The sequence below is a fragment of the Tamandua tetradactyla genome (genome assembly GCF_023851605.1).
Source record: "Tamandua tetradactyla isolate mTamTet1 chromosome 1 unlocalized genomic scaffold, mTamTet1.pri SUPER_1_unloc_2, whole genome shotgun sequence".
In the NCBI taxonomy this organism is placed as follows: domain Eukaryota; kingdom Metazoa; phylum Chordata; class Mammalia; order Pilosa; family Myrmecophagidae; genus Tamandua; species Tamandua tetradactyla.
The window spans coordinates 300638-314002 of record NW_027518238.1 but is presented as its reverse complement, the minus strand read 5'-3'; the positions used below and the strand labels follow the sequence as shown (position 1 = coordinate 314002).

At 34.5% G+C, this 13365-nt stretch overlaps 1 protein-coding gene across 2 annotated transcripts in view; it reads left to right on the top strand.

Annotated features, from left to right (window-relative positions):
- The window catches only part of LOC143672704 (N-alpha-acetyltransferase 35, NatC auxiliary subunit-like), an 81116-nt gene that overhangs the window by 7967 nt on the left and 59784 nt on the right, over positions 1-13365 (top strand). For both annotated transcript variants that reach the window (XR_013169951.1, XM_077147258.1), the window contains exon 3: positions 7948-8126. Coding sequence is in view for 1 of the 2 variants with exons in the window: in XM_077147258.1 (XP_077003373.1) it covers positions 7948-8126 (179 nt within the window). In the remaining variant the exon portion in view is untranslated. The remainder of the gene's footprint in view (positions 1-7947; positions 8127-13365) is intronic.

Below are 13365 nucleotides of genomic sequence, written 5' to 3'. Positions count from 1 at the left end.
TAGATCAAAGGCTTAAATGTAAGAGCTAAAACTATGTAATTCTTAAAACAAGGCATAACTTTTTGTGGCTTTAAATTAAAACAGTGGTTTCTTAGATAAATAATGCTAGCAAAAAAAAAAAGGAAAATTGGACTTCCTAAAGATTAAAAGCTTTTGTGTTGCAAAAGAAAACATCAAGAAATGAAAACACAGTCCCCAGAATGGGAGAAAATATTTGCAAGTCATGTTTGGTAAGGGAATTTTATCTTCAATATATAAAGAACTTTTAAACTCAACAGAAAAATAACTATTTTATAAATGGGCGAAGACCCCAAATAAGTATTTCTCCAAATGAAATAAAGTGGCTAATAAGCTTGTGAAAAGATTCTCAACATCATTATAAATCAGTGAAATGCATGTCAAAACCACAATGACATATATGTCACACCACTAAGTGGCTGTAATAAAAAAAGACAAATAACAAGTAGTGTTGAGGATGTGGAAAAGCTGTAATTCTCATATACTTCTGGTGATAATGTAAAATTATGCAACTGCTTTGGGAAACAGTCTGGCAGCTTAAATACTGTGTGACTTAGCAAGTCCAATCCTAGGTGTATATCAAAAAGCAATGAAAACATGTCCACACAAAAACTTGTAGATGGAGGTTCACAGCAGTGTTATTCATAATAGCCAAAAGGTAGAAATAACTCAAATGTCCATAAATGGATGAATAGGTAAATGTGATATATTTATCCCACGGAATATGATTTAGCCATAAAAAGAAAGAAGTTGTGATAACATGCTTTGACATGGAAGAACCCTGAAAATATTATGCTAAGCAAAGGAAGCTACTCACAAATGACCATATTTTGTGACTCCATGTATATGAAATGTCCAAAATAGCCAAATCCATAGAGACAGAAAGCAAACTAGTGGTTGCCAAGGGCTGAGAGAGGGTGGGCAGAGAGTGACTATTGATGGGTATGGGGTTTCTTGTTGAGGTGATTAAAATGTTCTGAAATTGACTGTATTGATGGTTGTGCAACTCTGAATATAATAAATATCATTGCATTTTTCATGTTAAGATGTTAATTATATGTCAGTAAAGCTGTTATTTAAAAGAATCCATGAAGCATTGTATTCAAAATTTGTGAGGAAAATTATTTCTACTCTTGACTCCAGTATCCAAACTGTCATTCCACTGTACAGAGAGGTAATTTTAAGCAGTGACAATTTCAAGAGAATTTCCTGCCCGAAAGTTTTCAAGATGGTATTTGAAGATGTGCTCTGCCAAAACAAAGGAATGAATGAAGAAAGAGAAAAGTGTGGAGTTTAGGGAATATGAGAATCCAACATAAGAGAAAAGTAGAGGAAATCCCCAAGGTAATGGTGAAGGTAGATCACATGATAATAACTAAGCACCAGACATAGGGGCAAGTCCAATTAAAGACCTTTTTATAGAGAAAGTAAAAAAGGCTCTAGGGAAGATGTCTTAAAGAAGATACAATACTTGTTGCTCAAAAAAAAAGAGTATCTGTTGTTTGTATTGAGAAGAGATTTAAGGAATTGGCAGATGACACAGACTTGAATTAATGTTAAGCATGTAGAAAAAAAGCAAACAAAGAGAGATAGTTATTGCAGAGTATATATGAAAATGAAAGCATGTTATTTCTTTGTTTGTAAAAGTAACCCGTGGCCCAGAAGTGAATATCATAATGATATAAATGCTGAATATTTATCATAACCCAAATTTTAATCTAAGTATATTGGGAGGGTAGGGGACAGAACTGTGTATGTGCATGTAACTTATATATGCTTTTGATACTGCTTTTTGTATTTTCAGTTTTACACATTATCTCTGACTTCCTCCTCCATCTTCAAAAGTAAGTCAGAGATGACATGTGAAACTGAAATTGTAAGAAGTAGCATTACAAGGTTGTTATTTGGTGATATGGAGGTAAGTACCAAAACAGAAATAGCCAAGCAGAATTGGCAGAAATTGCCTCTGGAAAGAGAAGTGATAGGTTGAGGGAAAAGGGTGGGCAGATAATTGTTTTATTAATAAACTTTGTTCAGTGATTTGGTTCTTGAGCCATATACATGTTTTAGTGAAAAAACTGAATTTAAAAATTAGCATGTGTTTCAGTTTGCTAAAGCTGCTAGAATGCAATATACCAGAAATGGATTGGCTTATAAAGGGGTTTTATGAAGTTACAAGTTACAATTCTAAGGCCATAAAAATGTCCAAACTAAGGCATCCATATAAAGATACCTTGACTCTGAAGAAAGGCTGATGACATCCAGGGTTTCTCTGTCACATGGGAAGGCACATGGTGACATCTGCTTTCCTTCCTTCCCAGCTTCTGCTTTCAGATGTTTCTGACTCTGGTGGCTTTTTCTCTAAGCATTTGTGGAACCTCAGTTTCTTTGGAGCTACTCTGGGTTTCATCTCTCAGCATCTCCAAATAACTGTCACTTGGTTGCATCTTTATGCTTTCTGTGTCAGCTCTGAGCTCTGTCAGTGCTTTCCATCTTTTATTCTCTTCATAGAGTACTCCAATAAATGATTAGGACCCACCATTCATGGGTGGGGTCACATCTTCATGGAAACAACCTGATCAAAAGGTCCCACCCACAAATGGTTGGGTCATATTTCCCTGGAAACAACCTAATCAAAAGATCCCACCTATAGTAAGTCTGCACCCACAAGATTGGATTAAAAGGACATGTCTTTTCTCGGGGTATATAGCAGTTTAAAACCAGAACAGTATGTATTAAAATAGCTTAAAATATAGTTACGATTATAGTGGTAACACTACATCTCTTGGTAATGTGATATTCCTTCAACCTCCTGAGGGCTGACCATGATGCTTAAGCAGAAACTGTGCCTCAATCCATTTGGGTTAATTTTTCCAGCTTGGCAGAGTACTGTACAAAATGTGAGGACTGACTTCATTTTGAAATTACAGCCAATTCAAGAGAATTAGACTCTTGCACCAGTGCTAAGAATTTGAGATGTTTACTCTTTTAATTAAATTTTTAGAAGACTACTAGTTTTTGTTTTTTTATTAATTAAAAAAAATTTTAAACACCAAAAACACCAAACAAATGCAGGCATTCTTAACTTTTTTGATCATTCTGTTCTACATATATAATCAGTAATTCAAAATATCATCACATAGTTGCATATTAATCATCATGATCATTTCTTAGAACATTTGCATCAATTCTGAAAAAGAAATAAAAAGACAGCAGAAAAAAATTCATACATACCATACCCCTTACCCCTCCCTTTCATAGATTACTAGCATTTCAATCTAAGTTTATTTTAACATTTGTTCCCCCTATAATTTATTTTTATTTCATGTGTTTTACTCATCTGTTGATAAGGTAGATAAAAGGAACATCAGACACAAGGTTTTTGCAATCACACAGTCACATTGTGAAAGCTGTGTCATTGTATAATCATCTTCAGGAAACATGGCTACTGGAACACAGCTCTGCATTTTCAGGCAGTTTCCTCCAGCCTCTCCACTACATCTTGAATAACAAGGTGATATCTATTTAATGCATATGAATAACCTCCAGGATAACCTCTCGACTCTGTTTGGAATCTCTCAGCCATTGACACTTTAGTCTTATTTTGCTCTTCCCCCTTTTGGTCAAGATGGTTTTCTCAATTCCCTGATACTGAATCTCAGCTCATTCTAGGGTTTTTCTCAATCCCTTGATGCTGAGTCTCAGCTCATTCTAGGATTTCTGTTTCACATTGCCAGGAAGGTCCACACCCCTGGGAGTCATGTCCCATGTAGACTGGGGGAGGGTGGTGAGTTTGCTTGTTGTGTTGACTGGAGAGAGAGGCCACATCTGAGCAAAAAAAGAGGCTCTCTTGGGGGTGACTCTTAGGCCTAATTATAAGTAGGCTTGACCTATCTTTGTAGAGTTAAGTTTCATATGAACAAACCCCAAGTTTAGGGGCTCAGCCTATAGCTTTGGTTTTTCACACTGCTTATGAGCATATCAAGAATTCAACTTGGAAAGTTGAATTTTCCCCTTTTCTCACCATTCCCCAAAGGGGACTTTGCAAATACTTTTTTATTCACTGTTCAGATCATTCTGGGATTCATTGGGGCATCACTCTGGACAAACCAACAAAATCTCATGCCCTACTCAAGGTTCCATGTACTCATGGTGTTCAGTTAAGCTGTCTACATAAGTTATATTAGGAAATGCACTGGATTACTTGTTTTTAGATGGCACAGTAAAGATACCTCTACTGCTTCTCTCTAAAATCAGCATAAAACTATGGGAAATATAAGAAGCAGAATCCTCTCAAATGCTTAAAAATTAGGAAGAAATTATAACCTGAACCAAATAGAAACACTGCCAGATACTGACAGTAGGACCCAGGTGAGGAAGAATGAGAATGGATACCCAAATTTGCTTGGTCTTAAATATTCCTCCAGAGCACAGTGTTCTCTAAAGTAATTGGCATAACTTTAAAGACAAAATCAAGAATAATTGTGGAATAACAAAAGGAATGGGATAATACAAGTTGGCTATGGAGTATATCCAATTAATATCCTGAAGAGAAAATGGAGGTAGGGATCTACCAGAAACCATGTGTTCTGGTCTGCAAGCTGGAGGAATGCGATATACCAGAAATGGAATGGCTTTTAAAATGGGGAATTAATTATTAAGTTGCAAGTTTATAGTTCTAAGTCTATGAAGATGTCCATATTAAAGCAGGACTATAGAAATGTACAATCCTAAGGCATCTAGGGAATGATACTTTGGTTCAAGAAGGCCAGTGACATTCAAGGTCTCTCTCAACTGAAAAGGCACTTGGTGAACACAGTGATGTCCACTCGCTTTCTCTCCAGGCTTTTTGTTTCATGAAGCTCACGGGGTGGGGGTGGGGCAGCATTTTCCTTCTTCATCTCCAAAGGTCTCTGGCTGTGTGGGTGCTCATGGATCTCCTGGTACTGTGGCTCTCTCCAAAATGCCTCCTTTTTTAAAGGATTCCAGTAAACTGATCAAGAACCACCTGGAATGGGTGGAGTCATATAGCCCTCTAATCAAAGGTTAATACCCACAGTTGGGCGCACCACATATCTGTGGAGATAATCTAATCAAGTTTCCAACCTATGGTGGTGAGTAGGAATTAAGAAGCAGCAGCTGCCTTCACAAGATGGATAAGGATTAAAACATGGCTTTTCTAGGGTACATAATCCTTTCAAACCAGCATAGCTACTTTAAAAATATTAACTATAAAGGGAAAAGGAGTAACTACAGTGAAGGAGTTTGCCAGACCTCACCTTTGTCAGCTGATCCCAGTTAAAACAGCAGTGGTGAGACAGGTTACCACTTTGCTGATAAGATGCAATGAGAAGAATATAGCATCACTTCTCTTATATTCCAAAATTTATAATCTGAATCTAATCATAAACAACCGTAGATAAACCCAAATTGAAAGGCAATATATAAAGTTTTGGCCTGTTAGTCTTCAAAAGTTTCAGCGTCACAGAAGTTAAGAAAAGACTGATTGAAAGAGACTTCGAGACATTGAAATTAAATGCAACTTGTGATTCCAAAGTGGATATGAAGGGCATTGCTGGGATAATTTATAAAACTTGAATAGGGTCTAAAGATTATATGATAGTAATTGGTCAATGTTAGTTTCCAAATTCTGTTGGTTTTATTGTGATTATGTAAAATGCCTTTGTAGAAATTATATTCTACAGATATTTGAAGTTGATGGGGTATTGACTGCACTTGCAATTTTGCTGTTCTAAAAGAAAAAAGTTCAGTTTAAAAAAACAAAGCATAGAGCAAATCAGTGTGTGAAAGGTAGATATTTTTGTTTAAGAAAAGGCAATATATGAATGGACAAATTATAACAAATCTGTACAGTGAAATACTTAGCAGCAACATATAAAGGAATGAACAACTGAAATATTTGACATAATGGATACATCTTGGAGCCATTACGCTGAGCGATAAAGTCTATTATACAAGAGTACATACTGTTAAGATTCTTTTTATATGAAGATATAAAAGATAAGTCTAATCTGTAGAGACAGAAGGCAGATACACGGGTGCTGGGCATGGGGAGGATTTATTGGAAAGGGGCACAGTAAACCTTTTCAGGTGATGGAAATGTTCTATACATCTATTGTGATAGTGGTTTAATGGTTATATACGTTTTTCAAAACATTGGACTGTGCAACTTAATGCTTACATTGTATTGTTTTTAAATACATGAGAAAAGAGAGTTTATATAAATACCCACATATTTATGTGCATAGATCGCCCCTGGAAGACTCCTGAGATGAAAACCTGGGGTCACACCTGGGCAGGAGACTTGTTTTCCATTGCTGATTATGATTTTGTTGTTTGAAAAAAATTTCATCAGTTGAATTTATTACCTATTCATAAATAAACCCTAAAAACACCAAATATGTAGTCTTAAATCTAATATTACATATTAGGGTATCTTGACTTATGACTAGGATAAAATATTTATTGAATTCCTTCCAATTTCAGACATCCAAAGATCAGTAAGTCTAATATAAATTGCCTACCTAACTTGAGAGATGTTATCTAAAATAATATACTGTCTTTATCTCTTGACTGATATATTGTCAGGTCTTTAACTTTAGCTTTTTTTTTTTTTGCATGGGTAGGCACCGGGAATTGAACCCGGCTCTCCGGCCTGTTAGTCAAGAACTCTGCCTGCTGAGCCACTGTGGTCTTCCCAGCATTCAACTTACTTTTAATTTGCTCACTTCAACCAAAGCACATTGTTACTGTAATCTTTCATTAAAGGAACTTGTGCTGTTTGTATGACTTTTCTGCTCTTAATAATGAAGGCCGGTGATCTAACAGGAATTTTAGCAACTAAAACACTTTAAACCACTGTCATAACATTGGAAAAATATATTATATTTACTTTATTTTTAAAATATTTAAAACAAAGATTGAGGAGTGCTAGTGTGAGGGGTAAATCATCACATTTGGCATTCTTTGTACTAAGACTAATTTTTTAACATTTCTGTATGATGTATTTTAACAGTAAAACCAGAATAATTTTTATACACATACAGACTTGTAAAAGGAGAAGGAAATTGAGAAGTCAGTTTATCTGATCTCTATCCAGTTCAATTCAGTAAAACTTTATTGAGGACTTGCTAGGTAGAAAGTGCTGTGAAATTATGTTCTTTTCTCCACTCATTTGATAAGATCTATTTAGGTTTCTTGAGTATAAGACAGTCTTAGATAAATTGCATGATAGAGCTATAAGGTACAAGGGGATGGTGTTACTGCCATTTGTTCTGGAAAGGGATTGACTTTGGTAAAGCTAATATTTTACCCTTTCATTGTTTTACCTTTACCTTTCCATTGCCCTGAAAACAGAAGCAAGTACTGCCAGCTTTTATTATCTCTCCTTCTCAACAATATTCTGTATCCTGAATAACTGTATTGATCTCTTATATTTTTACCCTCTTGTCTAGTCAAGCAAGTTACATCTTGTGTAGGATGGTTACAAAGTTCATATGCATGTGAGTTAATAACAGCTGAAACTTTAAAAATAGGAATCACTTTAAATGATAATCACTAGCATGGATAACATCCAGAAAAATGTGGGGAAAAGCTAAGAAGAATAGAGAGGAGTATACAAATAAATTCTGACTTCATTCATGGAAACTTGATCCCTCCTTGAGGCAGGGAACCCCAATACTGAAGTTTTAGGTTATTAAATCTTCTCATTATTAAAAAATTGTTTATGTACAGATATATTATTATTAACTTAAAAATCAATCTAGATATTGTGATGAGAATTGATTTGGAAATGCTTTTGAAACTGGCATTTTCTTTTATTTAATAGCTTTTAACAAACTTTGAAATGGAGAAACATTGAAATGCTTATGTAGATTCTTGTGTTTTTGTGTTTTTTTCCTTTTTTAGATCATCCGATTATGATGGGTTTTGAGCCCCTTGTTAACCAGAGGCTATTACCACCCACCTTTCCTCGATATGCAAAAATAATTAAAAGGGAAGAAATGGTCAACTATTTTGCAAGATTAATAGATAGGCTAAAAACTGCCTGTGAGGTTGTGAATTTAAGCAAATTACATTGTATCTTGGTAAGTACAACTCTACTCTGGAGTATAATCCTTGATTTAATAATAGAGTAACATCACTTTTTTGAGATTCATTGACTCATAGTAAATGGGTCACTTACTGATTTTCTGTGATTGCCCAAGGGTTTTTTAAGTAATTCTTTGAAGTTCAAAAACTTCCCTCTCATTCACTTGGAAACTCACATTCTTCATTGCATGTTCTAAAAATAACATAAAATTACATAAATGGGGTGCATAGGTGGTTCAGTGGTAGAGTGCTCATCTTCCATATAAGAGACCCAGGTTCATTTCCTGGATCAGGCACACACACACACACCCCTACCCCCCCAAAAAAGAAAATTACATGAGTAGTTCACATTGAAAAAAAAACAAAACAGGAAGAAATGTCATCCTTCATTTACCTGATACCTAGCCAAGTTTCAAACTGATTATTTGCTCAGTGTCAGACATATAAAGCTTATAAGAACCTTATACTATCCATTTTAGAGATGAAGAAACTTGAATTTAGAGAGGTTAGATAACTTACTCAAGTTAAAAGAATGAGGGTTTAAACCCTGGATTCTGTGTTCAGAATCTTTTGTATATATGTATATATTATGTAAATGTATTCACATATATTTTCATACACACACACATACATTTTAATCTTTGTATTACAAACTTTCTTTTCATATCAACAAATACATCCTGCATTATTTTAATAGCTATAGGGTATTCTATTGTAAGCCTATACCATGATATTTCAGTCCTCTTGTATGAAATTATATTTAGGTAGATTTTCAGTGTTTCATTATTACAAATAATAATTGGTACAAACATCTTTGTAGGTAAATCTTTATATCATGTATTTTCTTCACACTTACAGAAAATTCCTGAAAGTGAAGTTGCTATGTGGAAGAGCATGCTCGTTTTTTAAGCTAGCATGTTTTGGATTAATCTTTATAGGTTAAAATACAGAAAAACCAAGGTTTTTATGGGAATATTAAAACATTCAGGGATAGAACTTTGTTAATTTTTAAGATTACAATAGTGTAAGTAAGGTTAGTGATGTAACAGAGGAAGTCAGAAAATATGCAAAATAATATTGTTGTACTGACTTGTGTCACATAACTGTATATTGTAATTGCCCACTGTTACCCTTCATGCCTAGAAACATAATTCCTAGTTCTTTTATTTCCTCTATGAAGTCTACCTTTTCTGGTTTCAGGCTACTCCTATACCTGTGTTTCTAAATGTTTTCCCTTTCACTAGTTCTTTGTTATTAAAGCCCAGCTTAAGTCTTCATTCCTTAATCAAACATTTACTGATCATGCTTTCTTACATCCTTTTGTGTGTGCTTTCCTTATGGTAATTTGTCCGTATTCAGTCATGAGAATTGTAGAAATTTAAAGGTTAAAAAAAAGATCATAGAGATAATCCAGTTCATTTTTGCAGCTAGGCAAACTATGATTCAGAGGTGTTGTAATCAGACCACATGACTGATTAATGGCATATCTGTAATTAAAGATTCTCTTATTTTTTTCTGCTGCATCTACTTCTCTTATCCTTAATTGTTGCTTGGGCATATGTTTGTGTTCTCTAGATTAATTGTAAGATCTTTAAGTATAAGCAGCATCTTCAAGTCCTTTAAATCCTACAGAATAGTATTTTCTTAATGTAGTTGTATTATCAGTTCTGTTCTTGTTGGATAAGTGGACCCTTAAAAATTTTTTTTTCCCCAAGTAAAATGAGATTCAGGTCTGACTTCTGCTCTAATGGGCTCCTGATATTGAGGGCTAGGAAGTCTGTCATTGTGCCAGTCATTTTCATAGTCAATCAAAATTAACTATGGTTCACTCTAGGCAACTCAGGGTATTCATTTTGGTTCAGACCAGGGTAGATAGCAGAGGCATTGTCAGTGATCCTTTAGTCCTTTCTCAGCAAGCTGCAGGATTTCAAAACAAAGAACAAGACTCTTGTCAGAATCTTTCCCACCTGTTGTCAGGTAGGTATTTCCATCTTCCTTTATCTCCTTATTTACTCTATGTGTAGTCATCTTTGCAACAGGGAACATATGTGAAGCTCTTAATATTAATAAGAGTGTATTTGCATCAAGATTTTCTTGGGGCTCCTGTCATTTGTTTCATTTGACTGCTATAATTGGTTTTCAAATTTAAATGAATTACTGGAGTACTTTGTACCAGTTTATAAATAATCACTTGGCTCTTAGGTCTATATCCTATTCTGTTCCTTCATGTGTTTTTTGCTACCTTCTTTACCTTCTCTCTCAGTTTTTGACATGCAAGTTCCTGAATATTTCCTAGAATCTGACACATTTTCATAGTTGTCCCAGGCCCTGTAATTCTCTGACCCCTATGTTGCCAGTCATTCTCCTTGATCCACAACTGTCCTAGCTCAGCCATACAGTAAGACTCTTAATCTTATGTTAAATTCTATTCAACTACTGATATTTCATATAATCATTACCCATACCAACAATAGGGATGTTATGTATACATGTTTTCATAGGTATCAGAAATGTCCACTTATTTGCATTAAGTGGATCAGATTAATATTTTATAACTAGATTCATGTTTTAAAGGGAATAATTGATATTCCTCTGAATTACAAGGGAAGTACAAAATGCCACATGGGAGTATAATTAGTAATAATATATAGAAAAAGTGTCAGGGTCCATTTTTCTCATTTTTTCCTCTCTAGTTAAAGAGGTAGAACTAGCATACACCTAAGTTGTCTTGTTGCAGATGCAACAGGATTTTAGAAAGGGGGAAGATCATAGTGATTTGAAATAAGAAATAAGAGCTGAATTTTGATCTTAACGCTTGAGGAATGAGTTTGATAATGAAAAAGTAGGAGAAAGGGCTTTTCCAGGAGTAAGCAAAGTAACCATAGGCTGTCAGCCTAGTAAGAGGGATTTTATAAGTGTAGCAGTGGCTACATGTTCAGTTGTGAGAAGTTGGTTAAGTAGGTATGGAAATGAAGGTGGAACAAGAGTTGTGAAAACCCCGATGTTGTTTAGATGTGATTGGATTGGGAAAGCATTGTATGTTCTTGAGCAAGGAGGTGAAATGGTACAAGTGAAAGTCATTCTTATGTTAATAGGCTAATATGATAATTCAGGTAAAAGGTGGTAAGAACTTGAACCAGAAGCTTGGTAAATGTAGAATGATCAAATAAAACAGCATATTTATACATATATTTGATTATTGTAGTTCATGAACATTAAGCATATATCACAAATAATTAATATAAATTACTGTAATTAATACTGTAATAAAAAACAAATTTATAGTTTTCCTTGAATTTATATCCCTAGTATCTATAATCAATGTCAATATTAGTGTTTCCTCTGATACTTTATCAACTAAATTTGATATTTTTAGTTATTCTAAATGGAATTTTTCTTCATTTCATGCTCAGATTACTTATTACTAGTGTTTAGCAACACTATTGATTTTGGCATTTTGATCTTGTACTCTACCACTTTGCTGAATTCATTCATTAACTCCAATAGCTTTGTTGTAGATTTTGGGGGACTTTCTATATTTAGGACCATGTTATCTGCAAATAGTGAAAGTTTTACTTCTCCCTTTCCAATTTAGATATCTTGTGTTTCTTTTTCTTGCCTAATTGCTCTAGTTAGAACTTCTAGTATGATATTGAATAACAGTTCTGACTTTGGGTATCCTTGTCTTGTTCCAGATCTTAGAGGGAAAGCTTTCAGTCTTTCACCATTGGGTATATTAGCTGTGCATTTTTTTGTATATGCCCTTTATCATTTTGAGGAAGTTTCATTCTGTTCCTAATTTTCTAAGTGTTTTTATTAAGAAAGGATGCGGATTTTGTCAAATGCATTTTCTGCATCAGTTGAGATGATCAAATGTTTTTTTCCCATTCACATTGTTAATGTGGTTTATTGCACATTTCTTGATTTTCTTATATTGAACCATCCTTGCATACCTTAGATAAATTCAACTTACTCATGGTATGTATTTCTTTCAATGTTGATTTTCAAGTGTTTTGTTTGAGTTTTGCATTTGTATTTATAAGAAAAATTGGTCTGTAACTTTCTTTTTTGTAGTATCTGTATGTGGCTTTTGAATTAGGGTTGCGCTGGCTTCATAGAACGAGTCAGGTAGTGTTTTTGGAAGAGTTTCAGCAGGATTGGTAGTAATTCTGGGAATGTTGGTAGAATTCACCTGTGAAAAAATCTGGTCTTGGATTTTTCTTTGTTGTGAGATGTTTGATGAGTGATTCAATCTCTTAACTTGTAATTGGTCTGTGGAGGTCTTCTGTTTTCTTCTAAAAATCACTGTAGGTTCTTCTTGTATGTGCCGGTTGAAACTGTTGTGTACATCAGAAAAGCTATGTTCTTTAACCCTGATTCAGTATTGTTGGGTGGGATCTTTTTTTATTGTTTTCATGGAGACATGACCCATGCATTTGTGGGTGGTAACTTTAGGTGGTTTCCATGGAGATACATATTCACCTATTCAAGGTGAGGTTGCTTACTAGGGTCTTTTAAGAGGGAACCATTTTGGAAAAAGCTTTAGTGCTGACAGAGCCCACACAGCCAGAGACCTTTAGAGATGCAGAAGGAAAATGCTCCTGAGGAAGCCTTATAAAATGAGGAGAGAAAGCTAGCAGACATCACCATGTACCTTCCCACCTGAGAGAGAAACTCCAAATGTCATCAGCCCATTCTTTGAAGTTAAGGTATCTGTCTGTGGATGCCTTAGTTTGGTCATTTCTATGACCTTTTAACTGTAAACTTGCAACTTAATAAATTCCCTTTTTAAAAGCTGATCTGTTTCTGGTATATTGCATTCTGGCAGCTTTAGCAAACTGAAACAAAGTGTTTATAGAAATTTGTCCATTTTATCTAGGTTGTCTGATTTTTTGGCACACAGCTGTTCATAGTAACTTCTTAAGATTCTTTTTATTTCAATAGGATCAGTAGTAATGTCTCCCCTCTCATTTCTGGTTTCATTATTTGCATCTTTTCTTTTTTTCTCTGTTAGCCTAGCTAAAGGTTTGTCAATTTTATTGATCTTTTCAAAGAATGAACTTTTGGTTTTATTGATTCTGCTTTTTGTTTTTCCCCCCACATTACCGTTTTATATTTTGTATGTTCATTCTCAAGAAATACAACTTTTTCTTGTTCAATTGTATCCTGACTCTTATAGGAATTAAAGAGTAGAGCTCTGTATTGAGGATACAGTACTTTTGGGTTTTGCATTTA